The sequence below is a fragment of the Lissotriton vulgaris genome, chromosome 4_1, assembly GCF_964263255.1.
Source record: "Lissotriton vulgaris chromosome 4_1, aLisVul1.2, whole genome shotgun sequence".
Classification (NCBI taxonomy): Eukaryota; Metazoa; Chordata; class Amphibia; order Caudata; family Salamandridae; genus Lissotriton; species Lissotriton vulgaris.
The window spans coordinates 981,600,630-981,620,302 of record NC_141691.1 but is presented as its reverse complement, the minus strand read 5'-3'; the positions used below and the strand labels follow the sequence as shown (position 1 = coordinate 981,620,302).

Here is a 19,673-nt window from a genome sequence, read left to right as displayed (position 1 = left end):
CTCTTACGCCCTTTATCAGGCAATGCCCACATAATCTTGAACTCTCTCCCTATACATATCAGAACCAACCCCTCCTTCACTAGTTTCAAGAGACTACTAAAACAATTTCTCCTCAACCGTCATCTCTCTCCTCCAGAACAATAGACGCTCTATGTTACCTCTCCTCCTCAACCGAACTCCTACACTCTGACCTAACTAAAACCCTGATCTCATGATACTAAATTGGACTCTTTCTAGTATCGCTTATCACTATTGTACTTCTAATCTGCTCAATACTCTGTTGCATATGTATTTGCTGTAAAGCGCCCTGATACCCCCTTGGGTCTTTCCAGTGCTATATAAAACGCAAAAAAATGTTTTTTTTTAAAATGAATATGAGTAAACTATGAATAGCACTATTAAAAATGAAAATGTTGTCAGAATGGTTCACTAGAGAGGTGAGGTGCATTGTTGGTGAGTGGTAGTGAGGGAATTCATGGTGAAGGAGTAATTGGGGGAGGGGCACCAAAAAAAGACTTACACTTGTGCGACCAGCGCTAGGGCTAGCCTTAACTGGGAGTGTTAGCCCACCCCCGAAGTTCGGGTCTAGTTGCGCCCCAGGGGCCTCATTTATGAAAAGTGACGCATCGCTGCGTGAAAACAGCGATGCGTCACTTTTCACTGCGCACTCCTTACGACGTTCCTGATGCGTCATATTTAATGTATGACGCATCATGTCGCAAGGAGTTACAGATACGTCAGTTTTTCTGAAGTATCTGTAAGCGCAAAAGTGACGCATTGCTGGAGTGTGCCACAAAAGTAACGCAACTCCAGCAATGCGTCCTTTCACATGGGGAAAGACCCATGTGAAAGGGCTTGCGTCAGTCTTATGCCTGCTGTGAGGCAGGCGCAAGATTTTGACGCACCAGCGTCCTAAAAGTGAGGCAGTCAAATCTCATAGATTTCACTGCGTCACTAATATGAGGCTTTTTGCGGGGGAACACCCCCTCTGCATACATTGTACCTGACGCATCTACCTAGATGCGTCACTTTTTAAATATGGCGCAACTAGGCGCATTTTTTACACCACTGGTGCGTCACAAAAAGTGACGCACCGGCGGCGCAAAACTGACGCAAAGCCTTCATAAATAAGGCCCCTGGTGTGAAGCCACAACTCGCACTGCATTAAGTATCAAAGAAATTGGCGAATGGCAGTCTATAAAACCGCGTGGCATCGGAATTTCTAACTAAATAGTTTCAAATTTCCTAGAAAATAAAAACATTCCCTGTGTAATTTTTTAGCAGTAGTGCTTGCACATGACGTGTACACGCCAGTAACATTAGTTTGCATATACAAGCACGTTGGGTCCAATAAGAAGGCATGTGTACAGTTTTAGAACAGTCAACGAGGGCATGAGTTAATCGTGCTGTCTCGCAGTCCCTTGGCGTCTGCAGATAATGTTCCGATAAAAAACAAGCAGAAATCTTGGCTTGACTCTTAATTATGTGAGAAGCATGTACTGTTCTCTCTGCCTTTCCAACCGGCATGCACAAACAAGCGAACGAGGGGCTGAGAGGCGGGGACGCTGGACGCGGAAGACCCTGACAAGGAATGTAACTGCATTCAACCTAAAGCCAGGAGGCTAACAAGGCAGGGAAGGAGCCGCCACAAAACCCTCCCAACTTCAGGATGGTAAGAAACATTTACAATTGTTAATATTAAAGTGCGAACCTTTCTAGTTTACGATGTGGTAGTGTTTGCTTTATTTCTCTCTACCTAACCGAAAAGTCGAGTATCAGATTACAAAAACCAAACTGTGATTTAATATTGACGAGCAGAATTTATTTTTGCATGTATGCCTTCATTTTGATTTCACAGATGTTATGTTGGGTTTGTTTGATGGAAATTCATGTTAACTGAAATGTACGAAGAAGTCAGCGAAATAGAGTTTAGATTAATGATTTCATTTTTAGTAAAAGTTAATTAAGGCTATATTGTGTTGATTTAAAGCTGCTAAGAATATTTTTCTTTTGTAACTGAAGCATTCCATATGAGTTGTTGGGTAAGATGGACAATCTTGGACCTGCACGTGCTGACACAATTGTTGTGTGCGAGGTTTACTAATCTTTATGGGTTCTGGAGTAGATTGCTACTCGTCAAAAAAGGGCATCAACACCCCATCAGAGTTAAGAAGCGCTATATAAATGCAATCCTTTTCCCTCTCCTATCCCTCCGCTATCCTTCTCAATCCAAATAACTGACTAATATCCACTACTCAAATTACTTTCATATTTCACTATACTTATTCACCACCAATCCTTTATGGATTCCAGAGTAGCGCACTACTCGCCAAATAAGCGCTTCTGGGGTAATAAGTGCTATATAAATGCAAATATTTTGTCCCTCTTCCCACCACTCAAATGACTTTCATATTTCACTATACTAATTCAACACTAATCCTTTATGGGTTCCGGAGTAGCGTGCTACTCGCTGAAAAAGAGATTCAATGCCTCGTCTGGGTTAGTAAGCGCTATATAAATACAATTACAATACAATATAATTGGGGGGGGGGGGGAATTCCCAGTCCTGACCCTTTTAAGGTGTCCTGACTTATGATTTCTGATATGAACAATACTTGTATCTTTGTACATGGTATGACAGGTTGCCCTTATCTGCCCAGGAAGCAACAGTTTTATCATGCAAGGTCTGAGAACTCACTCATTTAGGAAATCTTCACGTTAACACACAAAGATACAAGTGTTGTTGATTAATCAATTCAGTTTATCGTCCCTGGAAGGATGAAAGTCTGTGTCCACTTGTAGGGCGCGAATGGTGTTATGTAGCAGGAACATCAGCCTACATACAGGGTTATGTTATTGGCCATGAATCAGTATAAAGTAAATGTATAGTATTCAATTCAAATAATCTTTATTCGGCCACTCATGGCCATAAAAGACATAGGTCAATACAATACAATCGAAAATAATCATAAAGCGAGAGTTAAAAAAAACACCATAATCGTCCACTGTATGATTACATGACATTAAAGTAACACACTAACCCTTGTTTCGAACAAGCAGAACAAGCAAAACACTCAGCAGTATGTTAGCAGCAGCTTATGAATCAAACTATTAGTACCATACATATAAAGTGCAAGGTACATATAGAATATAAATACGACGTAATAAAAAACAATAAGGGGCCTATTACGATGGCTGTTGGAAAGCCGCGATCATCGGTTTCAATTCCAACCAGCTAATTATGAATCAGCCAGTCGGAATTGAAACTGACCGGTCATTCCGGCTGGCTTCCAACGGGCAGTTGGAACTGGCTCGTAATCCCAAAGGGTGGGCCTTTCCGCCCTTGGGATTACGATGCATGGTTTCCGGCATGGTTGTGATGCTGGCCTGACCAACATGGAAACTATGTCGGAAAGCGTGTTTGGGGGCCCCCAGCAGGGCCTCCTTGTGTGCACACGTCCGGTTGGGGGCAGAGGGGGCACCTACTGTGCTCCCCTTTTGGTCTGCCACGGGGTGCAGGGATGAACAGCACCTCCCATTTCCCTATGGGAGCATGTACTACAGCCGGTTTACGGCTGTAATACATGCTTCCATAGGGAAATGTTGAAATGCGACCAAACAGTGTTCGGTCACATCCAAATCAGGTGGTCGAGACTGCCAACCGAGGGTCGGTCGGTCCCGTTTATGAGTCGTGTCGGGCGGAAGCAATTTCTCCCAACATCAAAATCGGCCTCAATATATCTAAAACTAGGGTGCAATTATATAAAAAAGATTGATATTATTATTCTTCCTTTGCTTTCCTAGCTAGAAATGTGGCATTGAGAAAAGTACTCGCTCTAAAACAGATAATTGGCGTATTTAATAATAACAAGTTCCACAAGGCATGTACTCATCTACGATGTCCTAATGTTTTTAAGAGGGGTTTAAGAAAAAGTTTTCACAAGTAACTAAATTAATTACCAAAGACTATTTTTAGACCTGGCATTGTTGGTGTGGTTTCCCCTGTCTTTTTGCCTCCATTTTGTGTAATTTTCGACTGTGTGCTGGATTTTATTTTTGCTGGGCACTTTGCTGGGCACTTTGCCACTGCTGATCTGGCCAAAGTGTAAGTTCTCCCTGTGTAAATTGTGATTCTAATTGGTTATCCATGATTGGCATATTTGATTTACTTGTAAGTCCCTAGTAAAGTGTGCTGTGTGTGCCCAGGGCCTTAAATCAAAAGCTACTAGCGACCCTGCAGCACTGATCGTACCACCCACACCAGTAACCTTTCAAATGTGTCTCAGACACGCCACTGCAGTGTCTGCGTGTGCGGGTTTTCACTGCCATCTCGCCCTGGAAAGGGCACCCCCTTACCAATCCCTAACATTCCATTTTCTTACATGTAAAACACCACTGAGATAGGCCCAAGATACCCCCATGGGCAGTGTGTAAGAAAGGTAGGACATGTACTAGTGTGTTTTACATGTCCTGATAGTAAAATGCTGCTAATTTCATTTCTCACTATTGCAAGGACTAGCTCTCCCTTAGGCTATCGTTGGAGCTGCCTTGTAACTGTTTTTAAGTGTACCTTTCAATTGGGAGCAGCTAGAGATTTGGAGTTTGGGCTCTCCAAGCTAAGAATTTAATAACACATCTTTTAGGAAAGGTGGTTTTTAAATTGTGGTGTTTTTGAAAATGCCATTTTTATAAAGTTGGCATTTTCTTGTTTAACCATCCTGTGCCTCTGCCTGCCTATGGAATCAACATCTAGATTAGATTGACTTGGGCTTGTTTGTGCATTCACTCAAGATACTCACAAAAAGAGAGCTGATGTGTTCCATGAATTTGCAGATGATCCTTCCTAGGCTAGAGTGGTGGGAGGAGTTGTCATTAACACCGGACTAGGCTGTGCCTGCCTTTCACAATAATGTCTCCCCCCTGTAGATTGACTGGACCAGGGAGTAAAGAACTGTTTTTTTTAGCAAGAGAGACTCCAGCAATGCATGCTGAGGTCTATTCTGACTACAATGGTCACTCCTTACCAGTGGTGGCTGGTGACATTTGAAAGTGGTAGGGCGTAAAAGTTAGGGATGAATGTCGCGTGCCAGGGGGGTTGGGAGGGTGGTGTTTGTTGAGGAAAAATAAGTGGTGATTCCCAAAAATGATTACCTGTGGGCCCCAACAGTAACCACCGGCTCAAATTAAGCACTGCCTGCAAGGGACAGCAGACCTCCAACCTTGCATTTGCATTAAAAAAAGGCAAACATTTTTTAAAAGCATCCCACACCTTCCGACTAGAAAACTTGGATGGTCAGATCTCCTTCGAACGCACCCACTGGGCTCTAAAGCAGTGCCTGTTCAAAAGCCTAATTAGACCAGGCATTCAGAAGCCACCAGCAGTTTCTGAGCACAGCCCACTTGGCTGCATTCTTCGGCTGTAGCTGATCTTCAAGGCCCTGTGATCAGCACACCTGTTCCTAAAGCATACATTGCACCTGTGCTGAGCACCTCAGCCCCAGTGGCTTCAATGATGTCATTAATGGCATCACCAACGATGTGATTTTTGACCTTACCTATGACAAGAAGATCGGTAGCCAGGAGCAATGCATTCAAACAGTTATGGCTACCTAGATGACAATAACTAACACATTTCGGGGCCATTTCGGATTTGGATCGCAACTAAAAAGTACCCAGTTTTATAGGGATCGACTATTTTTTATGAATTATGTTATTTTTCTGATGGGAGTGCCGAATGATAAACTCTCTTTGATAACGTTTTTCATTGATGGCGATAGTAATGTGTGTGTGTGTGTGTGTGTGTAAGTTGGCAAGTTCATAGGAAAAACATGTTTACGGGATAGTATCTTTAACCTCATTCCCCACATATGCAGGAAATGTATTGGAAGATGTATACATGCATCTAAGACCTAGAAATGTTAGGGGTCAGGCATTAAAAGTTTTATTTTCACATAACAACCCTATGCCTCAGACACCAAAAACTACTCGGGACGATTTGACCAACTTGGCAGGAAGAAAACAACGTAGTCCACCCTAGTCCATCCGTTCGGGTTGGTTTATCTCTATTCAGCTGATTTAGTGAACTAATAAATAATTAAAGTAGAAATATCTTGGTTGGTTGGTTAATGACCCAATTTAAGTATGACAATGTTAACTTAAACTCTCCCATTGACCCTAAAAAACTAAAAACTAATGCCATGTCCAAGTTAAGCTGGTAGCATGCAGAAGGTGCTAAAGGATGAGCACCACAAAAATAAATACATCATTTGGATTTATCAATAGCTGCACCCTGGTAGGGAACTGAAATTTGGCAATACCCTGCAGTGTAGGAGAATGTGTGCAAAGATTAGAAAACCCTTCAGTAGAGCCCAGCAGACTCGTGGTGCAGCTGACATTCACGTCTGAATTTAGTTCAGTAGGCTCTGAAGAGTGGGGCTGAATGTGTACATACAATGTCAATACCCAAAGTCCCTCATGCCCAGGCTCTTCACGTAGACCCTGAACTCCGTACCCCATGGCTAACGCAGCATATTCTTCAAGTGGACTCTGAAGGCTGAGGGGAAAACACGCGCAGCAGCTGAAGAGCGTGGGCGCTGGCGCTCCAGTTCTCCCTTAAGTCTGCTTGCTGCTTCCTACCTGTACTCTATGCCTGAACTGTGATGCCTGCTGCTTTACTGCCTATCGGTGACTGCTGCTTACTGCCTGTGCCCTATGCATGAGCTTTGATGCCTGCTGCTTCCTTCCTGCCTGTTCTATGACAGCTGCATCCTGCCTGTGAACTATGCATGAGTTCTAATGCCTGCTGTTGCCTGTGTTCTGGCTGCTGCTTCATGTCTGAGCTCTGATGCCTGCTGTATCATGCCTGCCAGTTCTCTGACAGCTGCATCCTGCCTGTGAACTATGCATGAGCTCTAATGCCTGCTGTTGCCTGTGTTCCGGCTGCTGCTTCATGTCTGAGCTCTGATGCCTGCTGCATCATGCCTGCCTGTTCTCTAACTGCTGCTTCCTGACTGTGCCCTATGCAATGAGCTTTAATGCTCGCTGATGCCTGTGTTCTTCTGGCTTCTGCTTTATGCCTGTGCGGTATGCTGAGCTCTGATGCATCCTGCCTGCGGGGTGGCTGCCTTTTACTCTCTTACAGAGCTCTGCCTGAAACGCCTGGGCCGTGCACACTAGTCACCTCCCCCCACCCCTCCCACTCTCGAGACACGCGCCTCTTTCTTATCGTGCCTGGAGGAGCTGCTCTGTGGAGGAGGTGGGAACTCTCAGTTTCCTTTCCTCTGCTCCGACCCAGCTGGTATCCCTTTAAAATAGGTTAAGCTGATCGGGGTTGCAGCGCCACCCACGGGAAGCCGATAGTGTGTTGAACTCGCTGACATAAATCTAAAGTGTACCACTTTCCACATGCCATTAATATAAATTTTAAAAATCCTACCTGAGGTCCTGAGTAGGTCCGCCCCGGGTCCGTTGGCGCCTAAAGCCCCTCTCAGCCAATCCTGGCGCTGCCAGCAGCGCCAGGATTGTCTTAGGGCACGGCTATTCTTCGCCCGTCGCACGCCCATTAGGAGCGCAAAGTGCTCCTAATGGGCATGCGCAAACAAGTCAAAACACAAGTGCGCATGAGTGGGCACAGTGCGAAAATTTGCCCTCTGTCCCCACTCATGCGCACTTGTGTTGTGCTGCTGCCTGTTGCCCCCCACTGGTCTGACAATCATGCCAGTCAACATGATGCCAGACCGTCCACCCCCTTTAGACTCTGAAGGGGTGGGCGGTACAACGTCATGCTGACTGACATGATTGCCAGTTCTCCCTCAGCGTCTTTGAACTTAAGTAAACTGGATCAGTTTACTTAAGTTCAAAGATGACGAGGGAACTGCGGGCAGGGGGGCTACGCCCCAATGGACGCACCGCGCCTGCTCCTTACGCCTGCTTCTAACAGTGGAGTCACTTTTACTAACCTTTCCTGCATGGGAACGCCCACCCTGCATACATTGTACCTGCCACAGGTATAATGTGACATTGGCTTAACAACGTGACATGTCTCCCTAGATGAATCACGTTGTAAATTGGTTACATTTTTTACGCTGCTGCTGCATCACAAAAGTGACGCAACGGCAGAGCAAAAGTTTTGCAAGGGGCTTGGAAATATGCCGGAAGTGTTTAATGGTCTGAGTTAATGTATCATAATGATCAAATTTAAAACACCCACTGGTGTCTAACAGTTGAGAAATAAACCCCAATACTGAGTTAGGATGGAACTAAGGGCGACTAAAGGATATTTAAGGCGCCAAACTAATCTAAGCCCAGCTATGGAGTGTTGAGTGGTATGATATTGCTTGTTGAGCTTAGATAGACAATGCAATATTTTATTTTTCTAGCAGCGCTAAAGAGCTAACTTTACCCTGTTCAATAAAGTATTTTGTCACACCCTTGAAAATAAATGCAGAATGATAAAAAAAAAGTTATTTAGCTTAGTGTTATAATAAACACAGGCTCAAACATTTACTACTACAGTGCCAGGCCAAGTTGAATATTAATAGCACAGTGCTCCTAGTAGGACATGTTATTGGTTCTACCACTATCACTTAAGATATTCTGGTCTGGTTCATGTTAAATAAGTTTGTTTGTCACTTCTACTAATGAGGAAAAACAGCCCAGTATAAGACATATATGAACCCACCAAGAGTAATGTGATATAAATCACTGTTGCTGTTGGAAGGGAGAGCCGCCATCACATCCACTTGAAGCTCCAGTTCTCATGAAACATGCCCCGCCGACCCACACCCAACAATAATGATAAATTACATATTACACCATGAGTATCTACATATATGCCACAGCAGTGAAAATACATGTGACTCAATTTCGCATTATTTGGGGCAACTATTGTAATAAATGCTAATTCACCCATGTATTGCTACAATCCAAAGGGCAAATTCCAGTTTATTACCACAGCTGACCTAAACTACCACAAGAAAAATGCTGTTTACCGCCTCTCAGATGGAATGTACCAATTACTTCACAGAGGGAAACAACTCTCCTTGAAGTCAGGAAGCCACTTGGTGGTTTTACCTTACTGCTCACACTTAACCCTTGGCATCCTGCTTTTGTTTAAATACCTCTTGTTAAAACAAATACCAATGACAAAATGCCCTGGCATAAACCTTGTATGCTGATGTCCAGAGTATAATCTGCTGTTTATTACCATTGTTGAGAGAGCGGAGGGGCATCGTGCCCCACTCTGTCATGGCCCTTTATTTCACATTGAAACAAAAATAGGTCTGTGTTGAAGGGTGGGAGCCTTCACTACAGTCTGCCTTTTCATTTCTTGCTTACACTGCATGCATTCGTCCTTTAAATTCAAGCCTGTTTGCTTTGCCAATGCTTGTTTATGTAAGTGCATTGGCAGCTTTTTCAGCAGGGCCGGTGTCATAGCAACAGGGCCAAGAGCTGTAATGCAAGAAAGGAAAGTGAGCTCCCACACCTCATTGGGCAGTAAAGCTCAGCCATATTGGGTTGCATGTTCTTAACAATCATGGGGCTCAGAACCATTGAGCCTGCTGCCCTATTGATAGCCTCACCCCTATAATGGCTACTCTACTTTTAAGAGGACAGCAGAAGTGCTGTAGCTTTTGTAGATTAGAGGAGTAGCATATAGGAGCAGGGGCAGTAGTAACAGGCCTCATCATGGATAGTATTCTTTGAACTGCCCTTCCGAGCATAGTTCCCACTCTTAAGTGAAGAGTAGCAGTGTTTTTGTTTTAGTATTTCTGCAACATAGGTCCATTAGAGGAGTAAAGGGTAAACCACACAGGCAGAGTAATTCAGTTAATATATCCTAAAAAGGCACAGACTCTAGATGAACTCACATGCTGCTCCGGGAGACTGGTCCAGTTCAAGAAAAGATAAAAGGATAGTGGATCTGAGGGTCATCTGAGGAACTGCAGCATCTGTTGGGAAGAGGAAGCAAGCCAGTATCTATAGTTACCACTCTCTACTCAAGGTTTGGGAGAATCCATCCTGCAGAAGGGAAGACCCTGCGGCTGTAGGCTGTTGGGAAGCAGAGGCGCTGTACCTCCTGGCGTGCTGAGGACCAGCAACCAGAAGCCTATCTTCAGCGCCTACCTCACAAAAAGGCCGTGGGTCACAGGATGCGCTGAGTGCAATCACTGGCTAGTGAGTCTCTACTGTCCGCCGACCTGTCCCAAGGATACATGGTGTACCAGATGCCTGTACATTAGTAGTGCTTGGATGCCTTGAATCACCCGGCACCAAGTAACTTGACATTTGAGCAGGTTCCCCGTGCTGGCCTGGAGCGCCCCTGTTGGTGGCTTCAGTTCAAGTTCTATTTTGGGTGCTCACAGAGACGTTTTAAGGTACGGGAAAAGTGGGCGTGTAAGAGCCAGCTCAGTTCTGCAGAGTCTTGCCTTGATGCCCTTAATTAATTCGTACACAGATTGTTTTAAATACCATTTTCCTTTAATTTATTTTTAATCTTGGTGATGTGTGAGCCTATTATAGACATTTGGCAGAGAAATGTTCTGTTTATGTTTCATGCAACATCCATACAAGAGTTTCTTTTAGATCAAAACAGGACCTCACATATGAGAACTGGGAGGGGGTCACAGAGAATATTTGCAGTAATGAGCTGCTGGTATGTTACAATATTGAAACACATACCACTGTCCCTGAATAATAGATGTAAGCACAGTTCGAATCTGAACGTGTGCCAGTGCACTGTCAGCGACATAGCCAAAGAGGACATGAAGGGAGCGGAAATTGGATCATACATTCATAGCTGTTCTGAACAGGGACCCCTAAAATACATTTGGCCCGGGGCCCCCAAAATCCTTAAGCTGACTTTGGGTGCCTGGTTTAATGGGTTTGGGCAGCAACGCTACAGGATTGGCTGAGGCCTACTAAGTGGAAATATTTAATTTCCTACTGTTCAAAGTAAGGGAATACATCGTTTTAAAGGGGTAAACGGATAATTATTCACCCTGATGGGAGTATATTCCTTTTGACCAAAAGTTTCATTACAAAAGATGAATATTATCGTAATTGTAATCTGTAGATTCTTTTGAGGATGATAACGTCCGCAAAGGAAGCATACGCCTTTAATCTTCATGTGGCGCATCTGTGCTGACGTCAGCAATCTGGAACCAATAGGAGAACAGTGCAATTGGAAACTTGGCAGACGCCTCTTCTGCCTAGTGTGTTTTGTTAAGGGTGTTTGCTTGAATATAGAAAGTAAAAGAGACCAGTTCACCGCTTATTTGGTGGCTTGCATAAGCTGCAGAGGAAACTAGGACAAAATGAAACCACTTAGATACATTAATTCGTTCCACTGACTGAGGTTCATTGCCATTCATAGTGGCGCCATCAGACTGCTGTCGGTTAGGCGTGTGAGGTTACAGTTGATACAGAAGGCAGTTTGAGACTCCTACTCTTTGATTCAATCAGGAGTTTGTTAAAGCGCGACTACTCACCCGTAAGGGTCTCAAGGTGTCATATGGATACTTCGTTACATATATTGCGTTAAGTTAGCATGAGTGCATTACATGTTTAAACAGCCTTTTTTCCTTCGGCTTCAGTTTTGCACACGACACATACTTGTTGTTGTCGCCTTCACCCTAGAAGCGGTGAGGTGGTTTATTTGAGAATAATATGTTATTTCTATGCTATCAGCTTTGCCTGGTACACTTGGTACAACTGTCTGCACACTGAGAGCTGCACACTATAAAATTAACCTAACACAAGGTTGCTGGGAGGCTTGATCCTCGCACCACATTAGACATAACACAAATAATGTTGATGCCAACATTTTGGGCTCTACGCGGGTTTAAGATAGAGTTACACGGAATGAACGTAGACACTTGGTGCTGCGCATGAAGAGAGCTGGTAGCTGTTGATGTGATCTGCTCCTACTGACATTGAGAGGTATGGGGCCGCCCTGCTAAAGCCCGAATGAGACCTTCTTAGATATAAAATAATATGCTAGATAGGGTGCGCGAAATATAGGTGATATAGGTTTCTATAGAAATTGCATTATAACATGCTAGCACCTTTTGCTTATTATGGATTAGTGACTATGCTGCTGACTCTGATTTTTATAATCTGCATTTTGATATTATACAAGATACTGCGTTTGAGAACTTTGCATTGCATAATAAATATTTCAAACTTGCACTTGTGTTCTTTGACTCTCAGTTTTGGTTTGAAATGATTATATAACGAAAGAGTGTTCATGTGTTCCACGACTCCTGAGGTATTCTAAAGATCATGTTCTGGTTTGTCTAAGACATGGATCATTCCATAATGATCCATGAGACACTGTAGCTAGCTAGGTAAGGGGATTTCTGACACTGAGATGAGTTTTTGGATCATCCTAACTCACTGAGGTTCTAGATCTCTATGCACAGTTCTGTGGGAGAACGGAAACCCTGCTACATGGCGCCCAACGGTTTGGTTGGCCTTATTTCATGACACTCGAGTAGTATATCGTTCAAACCTTAACACCTTCATTCCCGTTTCCGGTAAACGGTGGTGTCGGAATAACCTACCTGTTTTTGAAATAGGTCTTTTCAAGCTTGAATTCTTCTGAAAACGGTTTCTTTGAATTACTACCCTGTTGTGCTACAAACTGTTCTTTGTCTCTTTTCACTTCCTGTGCTAACATGGCCGTGGACATAGCGCAGCATAGCCGCGTCGCGGTTCGCGACCACTTGCGGGGTTATAATGTACCTGCGGAAGGCTTGGCTGTGGTTCTAGTGGTGAGTGCGGAACATGCGTACCCGTACGAATTGTTTTATTCCTGGGTAACATTTCCGGCTGTGGACGCTAATTCGGGTGTCTTCCATTCATACACTGCCACGGATGTACCGGCGGCTTATGCTCCGTACAGGGCACTGGAAGTACCTATCGACGCTTGGCAGCACGGAGTTTGGTTTGGTGGCGCCCTACCCCATTCTTTCACGGCTCCGAGGTTAGGTCCTTTGTCCATTCCGGGCACAAATTGGCCCGCTTTGGGTGGATTTACTCCTCGTCCTAATCGCGCCACTTGTAACGTGGGTGACCTGCGGCGTCTTCATGAGGTCGCGGTTGGAGTGATTAGAGCGCTTGTTCATTACATTGGTCGTAATATTCATGGCGCAGCCCCCGCAGGTGCGCAGCTTCGGGCGGAACAGGCTGGTTTGAAAATCAGTCCTGTCCTGGAGTGTTTTCCGCCCGCATAGTCTCTCTTTTGGAGAGTTTCGATCCAGTTGCATGTTCGTATGTGGATGACATTTATCTCACAGACGACGAACTTTGGGTGCATCTGTGTCGAGTAAACAGCATAATTTGTAACTTTGCAGACATGGGTTACAAGTTTAACTTTGCAAAATCACACATTGCGGAGTACACAGTGTTGTTTCTAGGTTATGAACTTAACCATGAAGGAAAGGGATTGGCTCCTCACTTCCTGGAGAAGTGCGCGCAGTTGCGCTCTCCGACAACGCTGAAAAAATTACAGTCTTTACTGGGTTTTTTAAATTTCGGGAGGACATACATTCCGGAATATGCCCAGCGTATCAAGCCTTTATATGCTTTGGTACAACCATCTTTTTCCAAATCATGCTGGCTGCCTGAGCATTCAGCCATTCTGCAGTCTTTGCAGGCTGATTTGCTCACTTCTGACTACTTACAGACCCGTGATAACCAGACCAACCTGGTGATAAGGATTATCCCTGGGACGGTGGGTTTCACATACCTGACTTTTAATGAGGGGGATACTGTACCTATTGCTTACAAGTCACACTTGTACACTTCGGCTGAACTGCGTTTTTCCACTGTGGAGAAAGTTTTAACGGCTGTGCAGATGGCAATTCTTAAAGAACGTGCCCTGTCACAGGGAAAGCGCATGTTGGTTGTTACCCCGTGTCCTGCCTTGGAGGCGGTCACGAAAGCCAGTGTACCGAATTCTAAAGCTTTGCACCCTCGGTGGATTCAGTGGGCTACATCCTTGACATCTCAGGATGTCACGTTTATTTTTGACGCCGCTTTACGGTCGCAGGAGTATTTACAGTATGAATTTGTTCATCCTGCTCCTTTAGCAATGCGGCCGTTGGAGGATTTCCATTGTATCATTTACACAGATGGTTCGGCGCAGGTTGCGCATGGCTCTAAACATGCCTACGTTTCCGCTTGCGCCATTGTGGTAGGTGCCATGGTGAACGATGAGTTCAAGTCCAGTGTCGTGCACACGCAGACGCTTGGGGACTGCACCGCACAATTAGCGGAGCTGCGTGCTCTGATGCTCGCATTAGAGTACGCTGATCCTTGTGTGACGACTTTAATCGTAAGTGATTCTTACTATTGTGTCCAGTCTTACAATGAGAACTTGTTCTTTTGGATTCAGAATGATTTTCATGATTCCAAGGGTAGCACAATAAAACATAAAATGATCTGGGTCCGAGTGGCAGAACTTAAAGAGAAACTGCCGCTCGTGTTTGTGATTCATACTCTCGGCCACCAGCGCGTGGGGGTCCACGCTGTTGGCAACTCGCTTGCTGATGAAGCAGCGAAGTCAGCGGTATCAAAATACTTAGTTGCAGCAGTCACGAGGTCCAAAAGCAAAATAGATGATGACATCTTGGCAGCTGTTGCTGCCACGGAGAAGGGAGGTAAATATCCTGCGGGGTTCCCTTCGAAGTACACATACCACTTAAGTCCCGATAAGGTTCCTTATGTGAATATTCCTGAAGTTGGAGAGCGTCTAGTTCCCAACTCGGATCGCAGAGCTTCTCTGATTACAGCGGCTCATGAAGGTGTGGCGTCTGCGCATGCGGTCGTCTCAGCCACTGTATCTCAGCTACAACAGAGGTTCTGGTGGCGGGGACTGTACAAACAGACGCGCGATTATGTCCTTATGTGTGACATTTGTCAGCAGATTAAGCCTTCTACTGCTGCGCGTCCGCCTCAGACACAGTTGTACATCTCTAATAAACCACTTGGTTGTGTTTATTTGGATCACTGCGGTCCTTTTTCTTCTGATACTGCGTATAAATACATCTTAGTAGCAGTTGACTCATGCACACGCTTTGTATGGGTATGGCCGCATCGAAGCGCTGATTCGCGAACTGTCATTAAGGATTTGCGTGTCTTTGTGGGAATCTTTGCTTTTGGTGCTTTCCAGTCGGACCAGGGTCCGGCTTTCGCCTCTAAGGCGTATAAGGATGCTATGGTTTCGTTGGGAGTACAGGTGAAGTTTTCAAGTCCCTACAGGCCTGAGGGCAATTCTGTAGTAGAAAGAATGAACCGCGACTTAAAGCAATCTTTGACAGCCCGTGTTATAGGCACTGGTAGAAACTGGCTGACCCACCTCTATGGCGTGCAGCGTGCACTTAATAATCTCCCTAGAAGGTCTCTGGGTGGGCGGACCCCATACGAAATGCTCTTTGGTATCAAGATGTACGTCCCTGACCTTGATGGTGCAGACTGCCAGGCCCAGGCCGCGGCCTTTGACGTAGATGAACATTGCAATGTTTTACAGGATCTACAAAAGACCAGAGACAGTCTTGCAAAGGAACACTTGCCCTCCACGGCGGATGATGCGTTGCAGATCCCGGTAGTTGGCTGGCTACCCCAAGTTGGAGAACTGGTTCGAGAGAAGATCGATAACAAGAAAGAGTTTGGTCCCTCATATCGAGCGCCGGTTCGAGTCCTTGGAGTGAAGGGCACAAGAACAGTCATTTTACCACCACTTCCTGGTCGTAAGGAAAACAGATTTATTTCTATTGACAATGTCAAGACACACAGGGTGGCCGATTCTTCATAGCATGACACCGGCTGTATCCTGTCCTTCCATGGTGAGGCACTCTGTGCTGGCTATTACATCTGGTGCAGATCAGGAGGTGTCCCTCGAGATGCCTGCCATATCCAGTCCTTTATTAAATACTATTCCTGTTACTAACATTGATGAAGTGACATATGCAGATCCTGCTGATTTATCTATGTCCGATTTACATGCTCGTTTGGCTAACCAGTCCAGATTCTCTTTTGACTCTGATTCGGAACTTTCAAAGAAACCATCGACTATTGCAAAATATGCCACGTTGTTTAAAAAACATTTTTTAATTCCACCTTGGACATACATTTGGCTGATACTATTTTCATTTTATCTTTTTATGTCAATTGGTTTTGTGTTTTATTTTTTCCGGCTGATCGATGGCCATTATGTGAAAGAAAGAACAGGAATTCGGTACCTTAATGGAACATTGGCCCCTCTTTCCTCCTCACATTCAGCACACAGACTAAAGAGAGACTTACATTCAGTAGAGATTACTGCTTGGCCTGTCCTTGACGGGATTGTGTGGGATGCGGTTAGGTTTCAGATACATGGCCCCACAGAAGTTATTAATGTTCCTAATGTGCTTAGAGTAAACATGGGAGATGTGATTAAGCAAAATATTCGTTCTGATGATTGGGATCTTCAGGCCGTAGAAGCATTGTTCTCTGATTTCAAATATTATGCGGCCTTTGATGATGAGGATTTGTATTTAGATTCTGTCAATTATGGTGATTTGTTTTGTTACCAACATTATGGAAATCATTTCTTGCACAAGACAAGTTCCAGGAGGGTTCCTGTGAATTACACTCAGTGGGAACATTGCCCTACTCCTTTACAGGGGAGCTCAAGTACATTTCTGGGAAAATACTCTTACTTTACAGATTTTAATCAATCAAATCCTGAGTCGTTTTATTTTAAAGTGAACCAGAAATTCATGCCCAAAGTTAGACTAACTGATACAAAATTGCTGTATTCAAAGTCCTTTCTAGAAAGGTTATCTGTGGATGGCTATGAGTTATGGAAGGATGCTATTGACCTTAAATCGGTTTGGGGTACCAAAGATTGGCAGGTACAAGGCACTGAGGCTTTGCATCGTGCATGTCTCATCCCGAATCACATGTTGTTTTTAAATTCTACTATTTCCCAAACAACATGTTTTGGATTGGCTACATCTAAAAAATTAAATACCCCTACTATCCCTGATTTGGAAGAATATTCAGGTTGGAGTAATTTCACTACATTATCCATCAGTGGGATACAAGCACTTTTGCAGAATTCCTCCTTTAATATTTCCAGTTTTGATCCAGATGGGTGGCTTTTGTGGCAAAGAAGCTCTGATTCTTGCCAACGTCGTTTTTTGGGTTTGTCTGAAGGTTTTACACACATCAGGCCAGATCCCAGGTTTGAAACAGATCACACTGTTACAACTTATTCAGTAGGCAAATTGTGTCAGAACTGGTTACAACATTCCACTTTAGCTGCAGTTAAACTGCATCTGTCCCAGTTGAATGAGAATATAGAGCTAAATGATTTTATAAAAGGCCCGACTAGGGGTAGGTCTAAACGCTTTATTTATGCTGTTTACAATGAAATTTGGAAATTTTCACAAGTTGAAGCAGCTAAACGCCTGAGGGCTATTGATCAAGCAAATTTGGAAAAAGTGCTTGCAGTGGTCGATAACAGTATTAACATGCTTTCTTCCAGAATTTACACATTAGATAATATTGTTTCTTCTGTTGTTGATATTGTACATGATGAAGTGTCCACGTTATACCATGGTCAAAATCAATTGCGTTCTGTAATGCAGTTTGCCTGGACTCTACAGACAATTAAGGCTGGTCGAGTTCCCTGGACCTCATTGAACGTTTCATCCCTTTTCGCCCCTTTTAATCTTACTGAAAAACAGCGCATGCTTTCAATGCGTGATGCATCATTTTCTATGTTACATATTGAGAAGCTAGAATCCTTGCCTTTTTCTGTTGCTGAAACCACTACTGTCACGTGGCTTATTCATGGTTTAATTACATTACCATTTCCTTTATATAAATTTACTAACTGTATGCGGTATATTGCTATAGGACGATATGAACCACTAGGCAATACATTCCTACATGAGGCATGGTCATTACCATACACATACAGATATCTGAAGGATGGGAAAGAAGTGAATCTTAATGGTGAGGAATGCACACAGTCACCTGACCATTCATTAATATGCAGACACATTCAGTTACACGGTTCTTGTAATCAGGACCGCCCAAATTTAGCATGTGTTTTAAAAGGCACGCCAGTTCCAGCAGTGGTTCCCACATTCACATTATTAGCTAATGGTAGTTATTTGCTTTTAAACAACGAATTATGTTGTGGTTTATTAATTGGTGTGGCTTATGTGGTAACTGTATCAGAGCGTGTGGTGTGCTGCAAGAATGTTCTATACCCACCCACGCATGGGTCTTTAAATGTCTCCATCTGGCCACGGATTCCAACCTTGGAAGCAAAATTCAATGGTTTAAGCAGAATAAGGGCCCTTTTGTCTCAAAAACAAGTGACCCTGAGTTCGGCCCGGGAAACTTATGTCCTTCACATAGCTAACACCCGCACGGAGGTGCAGGCGCTTTTAAATACTGATTTGCCGTTTCATTTCTGCGAGCTGGTACACCAGATTTTTAATGCTTCTTCAACGACTGGGCTTGCACATTTTTTCAAGTTAGTAAGCAGTGGCCTCGTGACTACGTTTGAAAAAGTTTTTGGTATCATTCCCACGTTTTTCCACACTATTTTTTCGAGTTTGTTTGGTGGACTACCTGTGTTACTGGCTGTAGCCGCAGGCATTCTGTTGGTGTTTTTCTTCATAAAACATGGATGCCCATCCTGCGCAAGACGCCGTTCAACGCCTCCTGACACTGTGCCGTAATCGGATGCTCAATTACTATGGAACATTGCCGCTTGCAGCATTAAGCACGGCCTATAGATTGTCATTCCGGTTCACCGACTTCACGTGTGTCCAACCTGTGTTTCACTGCCTGAGCTGCGAGTTCGATTGGGCCATTGATTTGTGCCTATGCTTGAGGACTGCTCCTGACGTCGATTTTGATCAACTAATGCGTCCCTTGGTGGCTCATGAGCTGATCTGTTCTGGCGAAAGAGTTATGGCCTTGGCAGCGATAAATGGAGTTTTGGGCCAATGGGAGATCTCTGCAGCGGCGGATGCCTTTCTGACACACAGCGATCTGGTGAACCCACCGAGTTGTCCTCTGGCGTTACAGGAGGATCCGATGCTGGAGGAGCACGTATGTTCTTTCCCATTGCTGAATTGGATTGCTGAACTATTTTCGGATGATGGCAGTGATTTCATACTGGAGGCTGTTGCAACTTTCTTTGCATATACTTTCCATTCATGACATGCCTGGGAGGAGTGCTTTGTTGTGAAATATGACTTTCCCCTCGCTGAATTGGAGAGATGGAGTGTGTTCAGCTGATGGAGAATTCAATCACGTGATGTCGCTGAGGATAACGTCATTGTGGCAAATGACTTTGGATATCGGATAAGTGCCTTGTTTTTTCTCTTACAGACATTTGGATTGATGCGGCCTGGTCCTACTTTCATATTTTTGAGACCTGGCGACTAACTTTTGGTTCGAAAGTTTTGTTTTTATTTTTAGACTTGAGGCCACTGTAGGCATTCATACATATTCATTCATACATATTTTTAGCTTATTTTAGCTCAAGATTATTGAACTTTGCTTTCAATTTTTGTATCTGATTTAGTATTGCCTTTTCCCTTATGTTTGACGGTGCTCGGACCAATGGGGGGGTGTCATATGGATACTTCGTTACATATATT

At 44.2% G+C, this 19,673-nt stretch overlaps 1 protein-coding gene across 1 annotated transcript in view; it reads left to right on the top strand.

Annotated features, from left to right (window-relative positions):
- The first annotated feature begins 1,537 nt into the window (after positions 1-1,537).
- Positions 1,538-19,673, top strand: part of LOC147722779 (beta-Ala-His dipeptidase-like) — a 423,764-nt gene continuing 405,628 nt past the window's right edge. The window contains exon 1 of the mRNA XM_086965242.1: positions 1,538-1,672. Within this exon, the coding sequence (XP_086821368.1) occupies positions 1,670-1,672 (3 nt within the window). The 5' untranslated portion in view covers positions 1,538-1,669. The remainder of the gene's footprint in view (positions 1,673-19,673) is intronic.